The sequence below is a fragment of the Podarcis filfolensis genome (genome assembly GCF_964270895.1).
Source record: "Podarcis filfolensis genome assembly, chromosome: 10".
In the NCBI taxonomy this organism is placed as follows: domain Eukaryota; kingdom Metazoa; phylum Chordata; class Lepidosauria; order Squamata; family Lacertidae; genus Podarcis; species Podarcis filfolensis.
The window spans coordinates 26,813,888-26,834,531 of NC_139612.1; the positions used below are offsets into that span (position 1 = coordinate 26,813,888).

General features: G+C 43.3%; 2 protein-coding genes across 5 annotated transcripts in view; one reads left to right on the top strand and one right to left on the bottom strand.

Annotated features, from left to right (window-relative positions):
• On the bottom strand, positions 1–17,772 carry PUS7L (pseudouridine synthase 7 like). 2 transcript variants are annotated; one of them, XM_083574503.1, is made up of 10 exons: positions 17,676–17,718; positions 17,277–17,441; positions 14,171–15,090; positions 11,921–12,080; positions 9,560–9,755; positions 8,116–8,214; positions 7,435–7,516; positions 3,620–3,897; positions 1,342–1,395; positions 1–407 (listed from the first exon to the last, which is right to left on the bottom strand). In XM_083574503.1, the coding sequence occupies exons 3-10, from the start codon at positions 15,072–15,074 to the stop codon at positions 81–83; spliced, it is 2,100 nt and encodes a 699-aa protein (XP_083430629.1). In that variant the 5' UTR covers positions 15,075–15,090; positions 17,277–17,441; positions 17,676–17,718; the 3' UTR covers positions 1–80. The 2 variants fall into 2 exon arrangements, with proteins under 2 accessions (XP_083430629.1, XP_083430630.1); XM_083574504.1 differs by lacking the exon at positions 17,277–17,441 and having other exon boundaries at positions 17,676–17,772.
• The window catches only part of IRAK4 (interleukin 1 receptor associated kinase 4), a 14,694-nt gene continuing 11,511 nt past the window's right edge, over positions 17,462–20,644 (top strand). For 2 of the 3 annotated variants that reach the window (XM_083574576.1, XM_083574577.1), the window contains exons 1-3: positions 17,888–17,909; positions 19,042–19,214; positions 20,198–20,343. In XM_083574576.1, the coding sequence (XP_083430702.1) occupies positions 19,051–19,214; positions 20,198–20,343 (310 nt within the window). In that variant the 5' untranslated portion in view covers positions 17,888–17,909; positions 19,042–19,050. Of the gene's footprint in view, positions 17,687–17,887; positions 17,910–19,041; positions 19,215–20,197; positions 20,344–20,644 lie in introns of those variants that run through there. The other variant, XR_014539286.1, reaches the window with a different exon arrangement.

The following is a 20,644-nucleotide window of genomic DNA, read 5'->3' on the forward strand; positions in this document are numbered from 1 at the left end:
TTTCTTTTCTACGCAGCCCCATGCCATTTTTATTGAGCATGCCGTATTTCTACACAGCAAAGCTCTGCCATTCTTTTCTTTTAAAGATTGCACTTCATTATTTCCCCCAAACAAACAGTTGCGTAACACGAAGGATCGAGCCAAAACGACACCGAAAGAGAAGTTTCGGGATCTTTGGGGGAATTGCCCCCAGTTCCCACCGGTTCTTCGCCGCTTTTTAAAAAACTGTACGACAGATCGCGCGGATACTTCAGGAGATGTCGGTAGCATCCAGGCACGTTCAGCTGTAACGAAGGAAGCCTAAACTGGTGCATCTGCAGCCCATCACGAGCAAGTCTTTTGCGATACCACTCCCCGACTTTGTTAGTGGGATAGCGGACGTTGTAGCCAGCCATTGGGATAACCACCTTTGGGAAGAAAAAAGCAAGGTGAGCGTATCTGTGGAAGGGGAGCGGGTTTGCATAAAAGTACATGTATGCATGCCCAGGGATGCGGGTGGCGCTGTGGGTTAAACCACAGAGCCTAGGACTTGCCGATCAGAAGGTCGGCAGTTCGAATCCCCGCAACAGGGTGAGCTCCCGTTGCTCGGTCCCAGCTTCTGCCAACCTACCAGTTCGAAAGCACCTCAAAGTGCAAGTAGATAAATAGGTACCGCTCTGGCGGGAAGGTAAACGGCGTTTCCATGCGCTGCTCTGGTTCACCAGAAGCGGCTTAGTCATGCTGGCCACATGACCCAGAAGCTGTCTGCGGACAAACGCCGGCTCCCTCGGCCTATAGAGCGAGATGAGCGCGCAACCCCAGAGTCGGTCATGACTGGACCTAATGGTCAGGGGTCCCTTTACCTTTATGCATGCCCAGGAGATGTCATAACAAAGGAACACAGAGGAATTGCTGGTTCGGGGGGGGGGGGAGGATGGAGGAAGGGTGGTAGCGAGAGAACCCTGCAAAATGCACACAGATCCAGATTTTTGGTTTGGGTCGGCATTTCCTTCTACAGTCATACCTTGCATCTCCAACGCCTTGCCTTCCAAACAAATCAGCTCCAGAACGATTGAAACCCAGAAGTGAGTGTTCCGGTTTTCAAACAATTTTCAGAAGCCCAACGTCCGGCGCGGCTTCCGATTGGCTGCAGGAGCTTCCTGCAGCCAATCAGAAGCTGCGCTTTGGTTTCTGAACGTTTTGGAAGTTGAATGGACTTCTGGAACGGATTCCATTCGACTTCCAAGGTACGACTGTATTTATATTTTCCAGTGATCAAGCTATGCCTGTAACTTACAAGTGTATGTCATAAGCCTAGTGCTCCTTTAATACTTTAAAGAAATGCATTTTCCCGAAACATACCTGATTTATTGCATATTCATTGGCCTCTTCTTCTGCAGCTGTTACTACGTGGACCTAGTATAAAAAATAGGGGAAAGTATGTAACACGTTTTTATTGAGTTATTCTAGAGATTTCTATTACCATCCTTGAAATAATTCCCAAGCCAGTTTGCAATGCAGTATTGAAGGTTAAAAACGTAAATGCAAGGATTCAGGCTGCAATCATAACCCCAGCTACCAGGCAGTAAGCCCCCGCGGGTCTTGCTCAGAGTAGACATGGCTAGGCTAGGCTTGTACTGTTAGAACTCTGCTAGTAAAGGGAGGGAAGAGACTGTGTTAGCCATCAAGGTATAGCGGCTTCTACCTACCTGTTCCCCAAGAGGGAACAGCTGCCCAAAAAACTGTGTCTGGTCTTTAGATCTTATATTAGTTTTAGGGCTATTTTGGGATATTAACTGGCATGCTCGCTTCATTTTTTGTGATATATTTCTAAAGAAAAATGAATTGTTGAACTGTTAGTACTGCAGCGATGCTCTATCATTTTGATGGCAATTTTGATTACAGTGGTACCTCGGGTTAATTACTTAATTCGTTCCGGAGTTCTGTACTTAACCTGAAACTGTTCTTAACCTGAAGCCCCACTGTAGCTAATGGGGCTTCCCGCTGCTGCCGCGCTGCCGGAGCACGATTTCTGTTCTCATCCTGAAGCAAAGTTCTTAACCCGAGGTAATCTTTCTAGGTTAGCGGAGTCTGTAACCCAAAGCGTATGTAACCTGAAGCGTATGTAACCCGAGGTACCACTGTAAAGGTAAAGGGACCCATGACAATTAAGTCCAGTCATGAATGACTCTGGGGTTGGGGCGCTCATCTCGCTTTACAGGCCGAGGGAGCCGGTGTTTGTCCACTTCCGCAGACAGTTTTTCCGGGTCGTGTGGCCAGCATGACTAAGCCACTTCTGGTGAAACCAGAGCAGCGCACAGAAACACCATTTACCTTCCGGTCGGAGAGGTACCTATTTAGCTACCTGCACTGTGTGCTTTCAAACTGCTAGGTTGGCAGAAGCAGGGACCGAGCAACGGGAGCTCACCCCGTCGCAGGGATTCGAACCGCCGACCTTCTGATCGGCAAGTCCTAGGCTCAGTGGTTTAACCCATGGGAGCTTCTCTTGAGTGGAATTTCACTACTTGGACATTGCCACTAGTGAGAGGCAGTGGAATTTCTGTAGAATGTGAACCAATCATATACCTACTGTACGCCTACAATGCAGTTCTATGCACGCTTACTCAGAATTCAATTCCATTGATTCAATGGAGCTTACTTTCAGGTGAATTGGTATAAGATTGCAACCCTCACCATCCTTTAAGAGAAAAAATTTCCAAGTTATTTATTGCAAAGGCAAGTGGTTGGCTTCGACCAACACAAAATTAGAAACAACTGTTTGACTTGGCTGTGTACTTATCCCATTCGTAATCACAGAACACACCACTTTAAATGGTAAAGAATGTGAAATTAATGTTAGCCATGCTGAAATAACTTCATGATTAAAGAGTACATGGCTTCCAACTGGATGACGTCTTCTGATTTTTATTTTTCTGAAATAGCATTTTGAATAATCCAGAGTTTATTTTATGTTTTTAACCTATCTAAATATCTCTGCCCTGCCTTTCAGCCCAGGTGAAATATAGCTGTGTTAACTGGGCAGTGCTGATTCTTCTGAGATGCCATCCACATACAATTTCATTGGCTCCCTAGCCATTATTTTTCAGAAGATCCAATTAAACTAAGCAAAAACAACAACAACAAAACCAAACCAAATACACAGTTCTAGTCCTCATGATAGTGATGAGTTTGAAAGCAAGCTGGTAGTATCTACAAAAACACATGGGTAAAGGTTTTTATTGGTTTATTATTCAAAACAATATATATAATTATAGGATGTTCTGATTTATAAGGGGGTATGTTACCTGAACTTGCACCAATTAATTTCCTTGAACACATTGACAACATGAATTGACATCCATTCATCTTATTCCAAAAAGAGATCTATCCCATTTCACACATGCGACATCCTGGACCACATTATAGTTCACACAAAAAAAGGCTTGGTTCTCATAAACATGCATAGCAAAATAATCTATATCTGACTGGTTCTGCCAAACCAGACTGCACCTTTTGTAAACACAGCATGTTTATTTATGGAGTACCGGGAAGATGAAAGGCCTCGTTCGAATTTTAATGAAATTTAACAGACCCAGAGAGGATCAGATTTGCTATCCGTGCCTTTCAAGCTCCTGTTTACCTTGTCATTCAGCGAACAGCTTTCAGAACGTGTTCCCGAAAAGATGAGGTCGCCAGTCACAACTCTTGTACCGTAGATCTTAATCCGATAGGAAGCGGCTTCGTTCCAAATCTTACTGCAATATGCATGGACGTAGAAAATACGCATGGAGTGAGGAATACTGAGCCACCCTCGTGCACATCCCTCGTGATTTATACCGTAGCGATTCAAGGCACGCAGTAGCATCGTCTCTCTGACTTTGAAGTCAGGCAGCATTGCGAGGGTACCTTTGGCGTCCTCTGAAAAACAAAGAAAACTGATCATGAGCTTCTACACATTCTGCTTCTAAGGTGCACCTTCGTAGCACAACTTCTGTTTCTCCTCCACATATCATATGAGAAGCAGTGGGTGGTTGAAAGGTGCTGGTTGCTTCTTTTGCCCACTGATTTCCCCCCCTTTTGAGTCCTCTCCACCACGTCCATTATGCTCTGTGTTTGTTCCCGGTTGAGATTGTGCCCTCTTGGCTTCGCAAAGATGCTTAGACTTTCAAGACTCAAGCAGCCCCAAATCTAAGCTGTTGGATTTACAGTGGTACCTCAGGTTACATACGCTTCAGGTTAAACATGCTTCAGGTTACAGACTCCGCTAACCCAGAAATATTACCTCGCGTTAAGAACTTTGCTTCAGGATGAGAACAAAAATCATGCAGCGGTGGCGCAGGGGCAGCAGGAGGCCCCATTAGCTGAAGTGGTGCTTCAGGTTAAGAACAGTTTCAGGTTAAGAACAGACCTCCGGAACGAATTAAGTTCTTAACCTGAGGTACCACTGTATTCATTCATTGGTTTGAAAAAAACTGAAAGGATCCCTTTTAAAAGCAAAGGAGGCTAATGTGCAGATTTGCTCTCCATTTTTCCATGTCAAAAATAGCACTTTCAGGGTGGATAAATATTTATCTCAACTACTATGATGATGATGATGATCTTTTACTTGTTTCATTTCCTCCTCCCCCCCCCCAGCCCAGTTTACTTAACAACAACAACAACTTATTATTTCTACCCCACCCATCTGGCTGGGTTTCCCCAGCCACTCTGGCAGGCTCCCAACAGAATATTAAAAACACGATAAATACATCAAACATTAAAAACATCCCTAAACAGGGCTGCCTTCAAATGTTTTCTAAAACGCAGATAGTTGTTTATTTCCTTGACATTTGATGGGAGGGTGTTCCACAGGGCGGGCGCCGCCACCGAGAAGGCCCTCTGCCTGGTTCACTGTAACCTCACTTCTCACAGTGAGGAAACTGCCAGAAGACCCTTGGAGCTGGACCTCAGTGTCCGGGCTGAGCAGTAGGGGTGGAGACACTTCTTCAGGTATACTGGGCTGAGACTGTTTAGGGCATTAAACAGGCATAGGCAAACTTAGCCCTCCAGATGTTTTGGGAGTACAACTCTCATTATCCCTAGCTAACAGGACCGGTGGTCAGGGATGATGAGAGTTGTAGTCCCAAAACATCTGGAGGACCGAGTTTGCCTATGCCTGGCTTTAAAGGTCAGCACCAACACTTTGAATTGTGCTTGGAAACGTAGGTCTTTCAGGACCGGTGTTATGTGGTCTCGGCAGCCACTCCCAGTCACCAGTCTACCTGCCTTGCTCTAGACAAACCATAAGTTGTAGCCAAGGTTTATTCCTGGTTTGCTGTTCATGGTTGTCTGGGGAAGACAAACAATGAGCCTGGGTTTGGACACAATACTAAAACAAGCCATGGCTTAGCTTCAGGAGACCAAGGTGAGAAGCAAAGCGGCCATGATTTCTGCTGCAGCTACCTGCATGCAGATGCATTAGCTTATCCATGGTTTGGCTTAGTGTCACGTACAAACTGGCTCACTGTTTCCTTTCCACTTTCTGCACCATTTCTTCCTGCTACTTCTTATCTTCTTATCCCCACCTTGGCAATTTCAGGTGATCTGGGATCACAAGGGAATAGGGTATCATCCTGGCACTATGCAGCCCATGTGATTTGACTACATCACGGCATCGTTAAGGACATGCAAAGTCAATGGAAACTGAGAGCCAGAGAAGGCAATGAGAATGAAAAGAGTTGCATTTCCATAAGGAAAGCAGGAAAATCATTAAGAAAAAGAAGTGCTCTTTTTGGCATGGGTGGTAACATTTGTGGGAAAAGAGGGAGTACTTCAGATTTCAAACTTAGAGAAAACTAATATTTCTGTTTCCAATTCGTCACCCATACACACCCCTTAATTCCTCTAACCAAGGAATGTTAGGTAAATGTGCTTTTGCTTCAAGTAAGTAATGCTGAGAGAGTCCACTCTTCTGAATGTGTTAGAGGCAAGGGGAATACTAAATGTGTCCATCAACTCAGCTCAAAGGGGAAAATGATGTATCAAAAAATAAAAAAAGTTTTTCCTTATTTTGCTTGATTTTCATCACTGAAGAACAGCATCATTACAGCAGAATCTGAAACAACATTTTCAGAAAACCCCTTTCCCAGAAAAAAAACAGCAACACTCGCAGCTGCAGATCCTATCAGACACGGCCATTCCCCTCAGTTACTCACTTCCTTTCTGCTAACCTCCTAACATGGGCAAATGTATAATCTTGTGAGGAGAGGGGGATTCTTTCTGCAAATAGTGCCCCCCCATTAAAAAGGTGCTGAAAATGATGTAATGCTGTGGTATATATTCTGCAGCTCACTGCTCAATTAGGTGATGATTACTTCCCTTTTTCTATGCAGCTCTTCAGGGCATGGGAAAGCAATTAATTCCTGGCTGTCTGAAGAAAAGGTTAGTTACATCACTGAAGCAGCCAACTCTCTAGGGAGCTCCAGTTACACTGAGAGCGACAAAGAAAAGCCCCGTGGAGGAAAGGGCAATATGGAAAGGAAACTTTGCTGTGAACGTTCAGAAATGAAAGCAAGTGTTTAAAATTAGAGGAGAGATTTTCGTGGGCAAAGACCTAAGGTGGGTCACTGAAGGGTGACAGTAATTGCCGCAGTCACGTAAAATGCCCATATAATAGCTTGTCAAAACAACTAAGTCATATCTTGTCATTGTAGTTCTACTACTTGCACTTGTATTTTTAAATAAATAAATAAGGTCTGGTGGAGACAGACGTGGAAGATGTGCTAACTCAAGACATGGGCCAAGTACTGTGTAATTTAACCCATTGTTCTCAATGCAGAGCAGAAAAAGGCACACACACTGCCCTCCAAGGAATTTCAAGCATCAAACAAAGACTTTCCTATTTCAACAGGCATTCTGAGGGAATTTTCAGCCTTTAAATAAATGAATTGAATTGTTCTTATTCCTTGTACGCTTTAAATACAGTCGTACCTTGCTTGTCGAATGCCCTGGAACTCATACATTTTGGCTCCTGAACATCGCAAACCCGGAAGTGACTGTTCCGGTCTGCAAACGTTCTTTAGGAACCTGAATGTCCAATGGGGCTTCTGCGGCTTCTGATTGGCTACAGGAGTTTCCTGCAGCGAATCACAAGCCGCGATTTGGTTTTCAAACGTTTTGGAAGTCGAACAGACTTCTGGAACAGATTCCGTTCGACTTCCAAGGTACGACTGTATATATTTTATTTATTTTTATATATACATTATGAAATTCTGAACATTAAACAGTATATCAATATCTTTAAAAAAGCAAATACTGAGAACCTTTTAAGATACACATACACACGCGAGCGCATAACTATTTACCCACTTCCGCTGATTTTAATATTGCTTCTGTTAATAAACCCAAACTATTTTTCCTCACTATGCAGCAAGGTTTTCTTCCTGCGATATGTTTCATAGGAGATGGCATATTTACCGGTCTGAAGGAAGTATTTCTTCGCTTTATTTACAGGATCATCTGAATCTTCTGGCGTGAAAAACAATTTCACCGCTTTGACCTTTAAGGCAAGTAAACACAAATGCCATGTTGCTTTACGTGTTCTTAAAAGTTTCTTAAGTTAGCACCAGCTTTGATTCTGAATGATTGGACTTTTACAACAACAACAACAACAACAACAATAATAATTTATTATTTATACCCCGCCCATCTGGCTGGGCCTTCCCAGCCACTCTGGGCGGCTCACAAGGGCGACCTATGTCCAAATGTGGCACACACTTAGTCCTCATGGACTGTTTGGGGTTTCTTCCCCTCCCACTTTACATTTTCTAAAGATTTTTATGTACTTCTGCAAACCTTGGGAGTCCCCCTAAGTCTGCACAGTGGGTGCTGTTTTGGCTACATAAGGAGCAACACTCACAGTGTAAACAATGGAAATTGAGGGAATGATAATCCGATTTTTAAAAAAGACCCTGTTCTCACAGACATCGCCATAAAGCTCACTGAGTGATCGTGGGCCAGTGCATCTCTTTCAGACTAACCTAGCTCACAAAACTGTTGCAATGTTAGAATAGGGAAGGAGAACTTAGTGTAACCCCACCCCACCCCAATAGCTCTTAGGAGGAAGGGAAGTATAAAATTATATCTCTGTGTGTGTACCAGTTCTTCATTCAGCAAAGCCAATCCGATTTGATCTGTCTGTATAGTCTGCCTTTGTCCAAATCGCTGAGGTCCATAGAAATTTATAAAACCATTTTTCTGCAAAGCAGAAGAGGAAAAGTTAAACATACAAAGAATCGTAGCGTTTTAGCATTAGAAGGGACCTAGGTGGCTGTGTAGCCCACCCCCATGTTCAATACAAGAAGCTTGCAACTACACCTGATCATTTTGCATCAGCTTGAATACCTCCAGTGAAGGAGACCCATCGGCTCTTACTGTTAGGAAGTTTCTGCTAAGGTTTCGCTGGAATCTGCTTCCCTGCAAGTTCTTTCCCTGGGCTCTAGGTCCTGCCATCTGGAGCAACAGAGAAGAAGTCTGCTCCATCCTATTTATTCCTATTCGTTTTCTTACATTTATATATCACCTCTTCCTTCCATATATACAGTTCCCAGGTGGTTTCCCATCCAAACACTGACCAGACCCATTGCTGCTTAGCTTCAGAAAGATGGTGGCCACATGTGCCTTCTGGCCATAACCTGAGACAGCCCTTCAGATATCTGAAGAAAACAAATCATGGCTCCCTTTAACCTTCTCCAGCCTTCAACCATTCCTCATAGGGCTTGTTCTCTAGACCACTTGCCTACCCCTCTCTGGATATACTCCAATTTATCAATATCCTTCTTCAAATGTAGCACCCAGAACTCTACAGTGTTCCCCAGATGCAGAATAGCATGGAGCTATTACTTCTTGTGTTGTTGTTGTTACTATTACTACTAATACTACTATTACTACTACTACTACTACAGTAGTTTATTTCCCACCCTTCATCCTAAGGTTCTAGGGCAGATTACGACTATCAAAACACAACATTAATATTAATATACAATGTTAAAGGTAAAGGTAAAGGGACCCCTGACCATTAGGTCCAGTCGTGACCAACTCTGGGGTTGCGGCGCTCATATCGCTTTATTGGCCGAGGGAGCCAGCATACAGCTTCCAGGTCATGTGGCTAGCATGACTATGCCACTTCTGGTGAACCAGAGTAGCACACAGAAACGCCGTTTACCTTCCCGCTGGAGAGGTACCTATTTATCTACTTGCACTTTGACATGCTTTTGAACTGCTAGGTTGGCAGGAGCAGGGACTGAGAAACAGGAGCTCACCCCGTGGTGGGGATTCAAACCGCCGACTTTCTGATCGGCAAGTCCTAGGCTCTGTGGTTTAACCCACAGTGCCACCTGCGTCCAATATTACACAGTATTAAACACAGTTTAGACTTACAAAAATAAAGTGGATCCAAAAATACACACCTCAGGTGCCCAAAGCTAAGACAAAGAGGTGCATCTTTAGATTGCAATGCTGATCTGGACACAATGTAGTATTTTAAAATCATAGAGGCATGGAAAGCTAGAGGCAGCATCTTTTGAAATGTTCTATGCTTTACCTTGACGTTCTCAGTTGCTTCATATACTCTCTCCTTTAGGCTCGCAGAACAGTCATTGCTTTTAAGTTTTAAATCTCTTACAATTATATCAAAATGGTTTCCTTGCAATTGACCAAGTCTCAGCGGCTGACTGGCAGAGTGTACATTAGACACACCAATTCCATTTTTCCCAATGGTGTTTCCAAGTTCTTTCAATCTGCAGAAAGGAAACGTTGGAAATGCCGTGTCATTTCCTAGACACTGAATATTTTAACAAGGAAGCAGTTTTCAAAAAATGAGCTTCCTATAGCATTTTACTGCCAATGGTTTTGCTGGGGCCGGGGTGAAGCATGCCCTTGCTTGGACCTTCAACTTTTGATATTAACACTGCTGCAAAATATGCATTAGCAGAAATTCTGCAATAATGTGCTCTCGGCCCCACAATGTGCTAAGATTGTGGCCTGATTTTTGCAGGAGGGAGGCTAAACAAAAAGTACTTATTGATAAAAGCACCTTGCCACTTTTTAATGCACATACCATATGTGTCCATATGAAGACCACCCAACCATCAATTTTTAGAGTGATAATGTTGTATATGTATTACCCAGCTCATGATAAGTGCATAAAGGTCCAGTCGTGACCGACTCTGGGGTTGCGGCGCTCATCTCGCTTTATTGGCCGAGGGAGCCGGTGTACAGCTTCCAGGTCATGTGGCCAGCATGACTAAGCCACTTCTGGCGAACCAGAGCAGCGCACGGAAATGCCGTTTACCTTCCCGTCGGAGCGGTCCCTATTTATCTACTTGCACTTTGACGTGCTTTCGAACTGCTAGGTTGGCAGGAGCAGGGACCGAGCAACGGGAGCTCACCCCGTCGCGGGGATTCGAACCGCCGACCTTCTGATCGGCAAGTCCTAGGCTCTGTGGTTTAACCCACAGCGCCACCCACGTCCCAATAAGTGCATAGGAGCATAGTTCATAGGAGATAAGTGCATAGGAGCAGGCAAAGCATGGGCGTAGTCAGGGAGCAGGCTGTGTGCGGTGGTCGAAACTACAGAACTCCATTTGGTTTCTCTTCCTATGCCACTTGAAAATATTACTGTTTTTGCTCTTTGGGCTGATTCTACTACCTATTTTTGTCTCTCAGCTCCAACTGTGTTTTTAATTGTGGTTGTATATTTGCACAGTCGTATCCTACTTTCCCATTTTTAATTTTTGCAAAATGTCCTGGACAACTAACAACCACAAAGAAGTAAAAACAACCGGTGTGCCGATTATTGGAAATGAGAGAATAAGACTTTCTCAAGCCGTGGAAGACAAGCTAAAGAAGACACTGTATTCAAGTTCTGTTTGTTTATTTGTTCACTATATAGGGACATGCATTATAAGCAATATACATGATGACTAAATAAAAGTAGTGCAACTGATACATAGAAAGGTATCCTTGCGCCGAGGAATAAGAATTTAACCAAGACTGGCAGGGCAAAGTTGGGGAGTGAGAACAGTGTAGTATTCAGTAAAAAAGTATAAGCAGAAATGGCTTAGAAAGGGAGGGCTAACTAGGAACAGACTCTACAAAATACTTTTGCGAGAGAGAGAGGAAAAAAGGGACTTAATCGACATTGCATTTTCAATGTGTTGCCCCAATCTCACAAACAATTCTGTGGCAGTTCTACTTGGAAAAACATTTCTTGGCTTGAATGGGGATTTCATGTGTGTTAGAAGTAAAAGATTAAATGAACACTTCAAGGTCAGATATTTGAACTGTCAGCTGTGTTTTCAATTACAAGCATGTACATTACACACCCAAGGAGAGAAATGGTCCTGCGAGTTTATTTTTGTAAGGCCGACAAGGAAAGAGTCATTATGCTTTAGAGAGCGTTGCAGACAAAGTTTCCCTTTGATGAACAACAGATTCTTGGGTATCAGAACGATGAGAACGCAAGTGAAAGGTTCAGTCGATTAACCGTGAAAATTGCTTTAAGACAAGTAACATTACACCATTTTGCTACATATGCAGCTGTAGAAATAAACACCCAAATCAACATGTTTCTCATGTACCAAATGAGCAACGCTTTGAAAAGAAGGGAAATTATTTCTCTCTTAATGGTACTCAAGAACACAGCTTATTAATCAAGAGTCCAGAGAGCCGGACAGAAAAGCTGGGAGGATCACATTTGGCTCCCGGGTTCCTACCCCTGCTCTAGATGCGAAGCATACCAAAGGACTTTTAACTTTCCGTATTGCTTCAAGTGTTAAGAACTCAAAACAAAATGGATCTCCTTTCTAACCAGCAAAATTAAATACTAGATCTGAATTTTAAAAGAGAGCTAGAGTCTAATTCAAACCATGATGCTAAAGTGCGACCACAAATCTCTCATTACCTTTCAGGCGTCACTTTCTTCACAACCATAGCTTGGTACGTAATGGCCTTCTTGTCTTTAATGCCTGTGTAACTGAAGTCTGAAGGGAGCACGCCAAGTTCAGCAGACAAGAAGCTAATTGCTTCAAGCGTTTCCAGGTTCTCTTTCCGGAGAGTAAAAGCTGAAACCACATTATTGCAGATTCAGTGCACCCAAGTGGATGGATTTGCTCAGAAAACATGAATGGTGTCCCCCTCAAATGACTGAGCTAATGGAAGATCTGTTGATAGGATAGCATAGGCATCAACTAAGCAATTGAGAAAAATGGGGGTTTTTTACTGATTAATCCTTGTTCTACGGAAATCAGTAAAACTAAAACTAAGCTGGAGTAGAAATACCTTGTTTTAAGCAGTTTCTAAATGTTAGCAAATGCAGTATCAAAGTTATTGCTGCTGTCTGTAGGTAACCAGGGTGGATAAAAATCAATTTTTTTACCTTTTTTTTTTAATGATTTTTAAAATTTAAATCACTTTTTAAATTTAAATTGGATTTTGAAAATAAAATGCTTTTGGAGGAAAATTCTTTCTAAAGTTAGTTTTCTTTTTAAGCTACATTATAGTCCAAAGGCTATTCATCAGGAAATAAGGATTTGTTTTAAGTTTTTCATGTTTGCTAAAACTCAGTCTGTTGTTTGTTTTATAAAAAAATTATTTAACCACCTCAGTTAACAAACATGGATACATATGGATACATGGGTACATAGTGTTATTGTTTTAGTTAAATACATTGTTTAAATGGTTATTAAGGAAACAATATTTCTCCTTCCAATAAAGTACAGCAGAAATGCTGTCCAAATATAAATAGGTAACTTATTAAACCTCACAATAATTTCATAATTACCTGTATATCTAATAGTATATCCAAATCAGTAATTTCTGATATAATTGTGAAAACTACTCTGAAAATTTATTATTCCTAAAATGAAACCTTCATCTGGTTGTAAATATTAAGATTATACCAGAAAGAATGAGTCTTTCTGTAAAAAAAGAGAAAGATTTAAATCAAGTCTTACTGACTAGTGATTTAAATCGATTTGATTTAAATCAAATCCACCCTGTAGGTAAGCATAGCTCTCATATAAACTAGTAATACATTTTACTCTATGCTACACAGCAATTACTTGCAGAAATGATATTCTTGCCTGTGCATCACTGGTTCTACCTAGTGCCCTCCCAATGCTGCTAGACTACAACTCTCATCAGTTCCAGCCTGGCTCACATGCAACATTAAACCATAATTTAAAACAAACCATAGTTTAATAAAAACAAGGACTTTACTCCTCTCCCAGTTCATGACTTTGCCACTAGGGGGGCAGAAGCAAGCCAGGAACAAGCAGGTTTGATTTCTTGTGGCATGTGAACCTTGGCTCATCGTTTGTTTTCCTCCAAACAAACCTACAAGCGGAAGCCGAGACATTTGAGGCAAGCATGAGCCCACTCGATTCCTGGTTGTACACATCACAACAAACCAAACTCTGGCTTGTGTCCTCCCCGATGCAGCAGTCAGGCGTAGGGGAGGAGCAAAGTACTTCTTCAACTATAGTTTATTTTAAACAATGGTTTAACCTTAAGAGTGAACCATCTTATTGTGATGTGGCTCTTTTTAACAAGTGCTGACTTCATTCAAGCAAGGCTGATCTTACACCTTAATAACTATTGACATTTACTATTGTTGTACTGTGTATTTTGGGTCTATGGACTGCAATAAAGTTGTCTGTGTGTGACTTCATTCATGTAGATTTCATTAAGACAGTGATAAAGGTAAAGGGTAAAGGGACCCCGATTATTAGGTCCAGTCGTGACCGACTCTGGGGTTGCGGTGCTCATCTCGCTTTATAGGTCGAGGGAGCCAACGTACAGCTTCCGGGTCATGTGGCCAGCATGACTAAGCCGCTTCTGGCGAACCAGAGCAGCGCACGGAAACGCTGTTTACCTTCCCGCCAGAGTTTTTCCTATTTATCTACTTGCAGTTTGACATGCTTTCGAACTGCTAGGTTGGCAGGAGCCCGGACCGAGCAACGGGAGCTCACCCTGTCACGGGGATTCGAACTGCCGACCTTCTGATCGGCAAGTCCTAGGGTCTGTGGTTTAACCCACAGCGCCACCTGCGCCCCATAAGACAGTGATACGTTAGTCTATTATAGGCTGGTGGGTTTTCAAAGGACATATAAACCCTTCCAAGGAAGTGACAAAATTGTTGTTGCATACTGACCTGTGTAAATTTCTTTTCTCATCCTACTGTCAACAGCAGTCCTTTTCCTTGAACCACTTTTCTCACGAAACCTTACTATAATGACCACCTTTTGTTGAGCGTCGGTGAAAGACTTGGTTTCCACAAGCTTCCCAAATTTTTTACTGATAAAGTGGTGAACCATCTTCCGGTGTTCCTTATCTCCATCCGGTCTGAAAGCAAACTTTGATTGTTCTAGTTTGGCATCTAAAAATTTCATAAAGCCACATGCTTCCTCTTCAGACACCAGCTGGCAAAGATCTTGGTAGTCCTGATTCGCCTTTACAATAATCTCGCCACATTTTGTCACTGTGGCTAAGAAAGGGTATTCCTGTCTGATGGCACCATGCAAGCTGGCTCGATTCTTCTTGTCAAGGACTCGACCAAGAGAAAATTCATCTGGAGGAACCCCTAGTTCAGATTTAGATTCCCACATGTCTTTCACACGGCAAGCAAACTGACCGAGTTGCTCCCTTAAGGGCTTATCTAATAAGGAGTCCAGGGTAACAGCTTTGGGAAGGTGGTTTTCAGGTACATTATCAGGTTTATATTCTTCACTTTCTCCAACAGAGAAAGAAAGACTTTCTGGGGAACAGTGAACATCATCATCCCGAATGTTGCAATATTCCTCATCGGTGCACAGTTCTGGACGACTCAGTCTCAGCCTTTTGGGATCGTGTTGACAGAACCCAGCTTGTTCCGACAGGCTCTCACAGGATTTATTAGGAGAATCTGCTGTGATCTCATTAACTAACTGCCCAAATGCATTAATTTCTATTACTACAAAGTCCTTTGGGAACGTTTTTAAGCTGCCGCAGAAGCCAATGTGATCATTCACATAAGTGCAAGAGTGGAATGCCACTGCCCGGTCAGAATCTTCTTCCATTCCAATATTATACAGCCTGGAAAAATGAAGAAAAGTTGGAGCCAAGTCTTAGAAAATCATACACAATCACTCTCTGTTAAGGTAAATTTGGAGGAAGTAGCTTATATTCCTTTTCTTTGCTTCTTTACACAAATCAGCGCAATTTTAACATCTGTATACTGTACAAAGGCCAAAATCTTAAGCACGTAACATTTTCAAAGGATGGTCGAATAAACAGGATTTTTTGCTTAGCACTGAAGACTTAGTATTCGTGCTCACTGTTGCCCTCTGCTGCAACATACCCATAATTCAGTGAGTATATAATGAACAGATAGAAGGAAGTGCTTTGAGCAGCGTCAACAGCTTGGGGCAGCTGCTGATGGGCCAGGATCTCAGCAGGCCCCATTAGTTCTGACCCATTAGTTCTGTAGCAGTATCATCTCCTCCTTAGACGGCAGCTCCCCCAGAGCAGATACTGCCCCTTTTGCCTGCAAAAGGAGACATAAATGAGTTGCGATTGCATGGAACAGCTACCACTGTCTCCAGTTGCTCACTTGCTATCTCACTTGCTATTGTGGTAAGGACTGGGTCCATCACGCTGTGTCCAGAGAGTAGAGGTGAACAGGCAAGGAAGCTTCTGCCTCCCCATTCCACTTGCCTTCTCTCTTTTGGTGAAATGCTGGGAGCAGAGCTGGACTGGACCTACACAGAACTGGTCAAAGAGAGCAGTACAGTGGTACCTCAGGTTAAGTACTTAATTCGTTCCGGAGGTCCGTTCTTAACCTGAAACTGTTCTTAACCTGAAGCACCACTTTAGCTAATGGGGCCTCCTGCTGCTGCCACGCCACCAGAGCACGATTTCTGTTCTCATCCTGAAGCAAAGTTCTTAACCCGAGGTAATATTTCTGGGTTAGGGGAGTCTGTAACCTGAAGCTTATGTAACCCGAGGTAACACTGTACTCTTCCCACTCCTTTGCTCCCTTTAGACATTAAAAGCACACTGCTTCTCCCAAAGAATCCTGGCAACTGTATCTTACCCACCATGAAGCCAAAATCCCCAGCATCCGTAACTCCAGGTTGCTACCTTTCATGCAGCTCAGTTGGTAGAGCATGAGAGTGATAATGTCAGGGCCATGGGTTCCAGGACAAAATATTCCTGCATTGCATATCCTATGCCCTTTTAAAATGTGGCTCTTTATTCTGCGTGGGGAAGGGGGTGTTATTGGGTTGTTGTTTTTATTTTGATTATATATATATTGTGGTTTTATATTTTGATTTTGTTCTGTGAACTGCCCTGAGACCTCTGGGTATAGGGTGGTGTATAAATTCAATCCACAACAACAACAACAACAACAACAACATCCTTGTGGTGCCTTCCAAATCTATGATTCTATGTTTTCCCAGCAGTGATGTATGGAAGTGAGAGCTGGACCATAAAGAAGGCTGATCGCCGAATTGATGCTTTTGAATTATGGTGCTGGAGGAGACTCTTGAGAGTCCCATGGACTGCAAGAAGATCAAACCATTCTTAAGGAAATCAGCCCTGAGTGGTCACTGGAAGGACAGATCGTGAAGCTGAGGCTCCAATACTTTGGCCACCTCATGAGAAGAGAAGACTCCCTGGAAAAGACCCTGATGTTGGGAAAGATGGAGGGCACAAGGAGAAGGGGACGACAGAGGACGAGATGCTTGGACAGTGTTCTCAAAGCTACCCGCATGAGTTTGACCAAACTGCGGGAGGCAGTGGAAGACAGGAGTGCCTGGCGTGCTCTGGTCCAGGGGGTCACGAAGAGTCGGACTCGACTAAACAACAACAAATGATCTCACAGTGATCAAGCCAGACCCACATTACTTCTCTTTCTCTGAGAAAGAGAGAGAGAAGGGGGCTCAGCGATCCTTGCAAGAGCCGCCCCATTTCCTACGGTTGCAGGAAGCTGCTGCTTGTTGCTTCCTAATGCTAGCCAGGCTCTATTCAGTTGTGGGCGTCCAAATGCTACTGGAGGGCCAGTCGCATCACCCCTGGGCATTAGCCACACTGGTTGGGATTTGCAGCACGAGAACATCTGGAGGACCACGTGTCTCCTTGATCTTAAGGTCTCTCTACCTTGCAGGCAAAAGCTCCCAGGTTCAATCCAGGTAGGGGTAGGAATGCCCCCCCCCCGCTTTCTGACCCCCTTGGGGAGCCGCTGCCAGTCAGAGTAGGCAACACCAGCGGTCTCTGACCTGCTGTCAAGGCTCTTTTGCGGGCTCGCACAACGCCGACTCCCCACCGCCGGCGCAACCTCCCAATTGCACGGAAATCCCCCTGCGAACACTTAGGACGATCCGCGCGGCGCAGGAGGACCCCTGGCGGCAATAGCGCTGGAGCGACTGGAAGGAATCTTCCATCTAGTAGAGGGGGGGAATAAAGAGGCGGAGCCAAGGAAGTCAGAGCATACCACTTTCATCAAAGTAGGGGCGGAGCCAGCGGCAAGGAAGGAGAAAGAGTAGAGGAGGAGGAGGAGATAGGATTGTCTAACCAAAGATAGACCAAAACCCCGCGCAGAGTAGCGGATTAAAACATTTGGGTCGGAGATAAAGCGTGGCGAAACGCCGCCCCCCCTCCCACCGCCTCCTTGGTACCTCCCGCATAGGTTTGTAGATCCTGTCTCGATGGGGCCGAGCTTGTTTAACGAAGCGCATGCGCACAACTCCGAAGGCGCGATGGGCGGGGCTTGCTTCAAAGGAAGCGATAGCGGTGGAAGTTCCCGGGTGACGTCTGTGGGCGGGGCGAGGGAAGGCGCGTGTCTGCATCTCCCGGCTCAGAAGCAGAGTCCTTGCTCGGCGGGGAAGGGGCTTTGGCGGGGCGCTCGGAGGGTGAGAGTTAGTTTGTTTTCTCTTTCTTTCTTCTGAAGCGGTGCTGGACTTATTTGTGTTGCTTTTTTTTTAAAAAAAATAGTTTTTATTGAGTTTTACATTTTTATATTCAATACAGTCATCCTTATCACAGAAAAAAGAGCGAGAGAGAAAAACAACTTCCTCCTCTGGTTCTTTAAATATTTGTTTCTTCTGCTTATTTTATTCTACCTTGATTTGTAATCTTTTAGCTTAATATTATTGCATTTATATCATTTTTATACCCTGTTTTCCAAATAACATCTTACATTTTCTTATTTACCCAATTGGTACCTCTTAACCTTTATACTTGTTTTCTTAATCGTAAGTGTTTAGTCAAACCCTGCAAGCGAGTCTACTTCTTTACAGTGTTTCTGTATATATATCATACACGGTTCCCAGTCTTTTTTAAAGTCTCTCTTGTCTTTATGTGCTGGGCTTATTTGGGTCAGGTGCAATGCAGGGTAACTGCCACTGTTTGGGTCTCTGCCAGCTATGAACTCCCCCCTAAAAACACTGATCCGGAAACGTAAAATAAAAATAAAAATAGGAACCTTCCTCATTCTGTCCTCCCTTCACAACTTGCGCACAGGAAATATTTTCTCATAATGCACCACAATTTGGTAATGCCGTCATTCTACCATCTCTGCCTCCATTGCCTGTCATACTTCCACAGGCTAGTTTTTTTATGGATGTGTGCACATCTAAAGCAGTGTCTCCCAAACTTGGGTCTCCAGCTGTTTTGGGACTGCAACTCCCATCATCCCTAGCTAGCAATACCAGTGGTCAGGGATGATGGGAATCGCAGTCCGGGGGGGACCAGCTGGAGAACCCCAACTTTGGGAAATGCCGAAGGAAAGCATGTCACTTCCCCACAAAAGAATCCCGGGAACTGTAGTTTAAGGGTGCTGAAAATGGTAGTTCTGTGAGTCTTTTTAAAAAAGTAGCTGAAAAGTTGAGGGGAAAGAGTGCAGTTACATTGTCATAGGTGCCCACCGAAGTTGGACACAAATATGACAGGTGGGTTTTAAACCCCCATGAAGACTACCATGCTGCCAGCTTTACATCTTCAAATAAGTCATATTTGAAAGCAATCTCTTTTCACATTTGTTAGGAATCGGAGATGAGCGACTGCCCTATAACGCCTTCAATGTGTGTGCGTTGCCTTGGCTACGGCATGATGAGGCAACTGGCTGATTTTATTGATCCGCAGGATGGATGGAAAAAATTAGCAGCAGATATAAAAGATCCCTCTGGTGCAAACATATACAGCCAATTGCACATAAGGTAGTGTACTGGTGCCAAGGGTGTGTGTGTATGTGTGCTTTTTTATCCTTACCTTGCAAAGCTAAGTAGGGTTGGATGGGGGGCTGTGTGTTGAGATTCCTGCATTGCAGGGGCTTGGACTAGATGATCCTTGAGGTTCCTTCCAACTCTACAAGTTCTGTGATTGTATGGCTGTTGTCTTTTGACATGGAAAGTTTTAATATGTGATATTGCACACTTTGCTGTTTACATATTTAGATTTTCTAACCCACCAGAAATTGGTTCAAGTTTCTACAAGAGGGCCATTTTAGGGAGGGAAAGCTCCATTTGTGTAGCTTGTTCCAACTCCTTAGAAAATATTAGATATTCCACATACGGACAGGTGAATATAGCTACAGAAAACAACCATATTAATTTGTCCATATATGCAATATCTAATACTTTCATTCTCTGGTAGTTAGGATTGATAGATGCTTCTGGCATTGAAGAATAACAATTCTAGCTGCTGTTGGAATATTTCCCATCTAGTTTTTGCATTCTTTGTTTCATATATCTTTTGCTACAATTTAGCATCATTATTGCATCACATCTTAAACTGATACTTGGTATATGTTATTTGTATAGCTTGAACCCAATAACTTTGACAGCTTACTTGATGGAGCATGTAGCCACCATCTTTTAAGGCCAGCACCCTCACTGTAGTTAGAGTTTTTCGTTGCAGTCATAGCTGAGTTCTTAATGTGGTGGCCCTGTTCATCCCATATACTGTCAGACATCCTTTTGGATGTTAGACACATTAATGCATGAAGAGCTGGATGCTCTATCAACTGAGCTATCCAGCTATCTATCATAAGCTTGCACCAAGGCCATATTTGAAGTGGACTATATCATGCAAGCTACATTGCTGTTGGCATATTAGCTTTTGAACTTTGTGGCTAAAAATTATATTCTGTGTATCTTTTTTTCAAAATTAATTTGATTTTTCTTTTTCTTTTTTTTTAAAGGCGTTTTGAAGCATTAAAACAAGTAGGAAAGAGCCCCACTTGTGAATTGCTTTTTGACTGGGGGACACAAAATTGCACTGTTAGTGATCTAGTAGACTTGTTAATCAGGAATCACTTCTTCGCACCAGCCAAACTTTTGCTTCCAGGTAATTTTGGTCTTCACGGTGTCTCTGGCATGTATTCAAAGGGGAGGTATGGTGGTGTTCTTATTTCTTTTAGATGGTGGTTCTTAATACAGCAATTGTCTTTCAGGTGAGCATCTTTTCATGTAGCCATTTGTGAAATCCTTAATTTGGTTAATAGTTGAGAAAGACATATAAAGCACTCCTCTTTTCTGAAAAGGATCTTCACCTTGGGTCAGGAGGAACTATGGTAGAAATCCAAGTAGGCCTGTAGCCACACCAGAAACAGAGTTGGAGCTATGGATTTGTAGCACCACCAGAAAAC

Bases quoted from the DNA above. Each gene is read 5' to 3' on its own strand.
- PUS7L (XM_083574504.1), bottom strand. From the start codon at position 15,074: ATGGAAGAAGATTCTGACCGGGCAGTGGCATTCCACTCTTGCACTTAT. The intron at 12,081-14,170 runs GTCAGTATGCAA...ATGTGGTTTCAG, and splicing joins GAGAAAAGAAATTTACACAG to CTTTTACTCTCCGGAAAGAG. The intron at 9,756-11,920 runs GTAATGAGAGAT...TCCTTTCTGCAG, and splicing joins AAGAAAGTGACGCCTGAAAG to ATTGAAAGAACTTGGAAACA.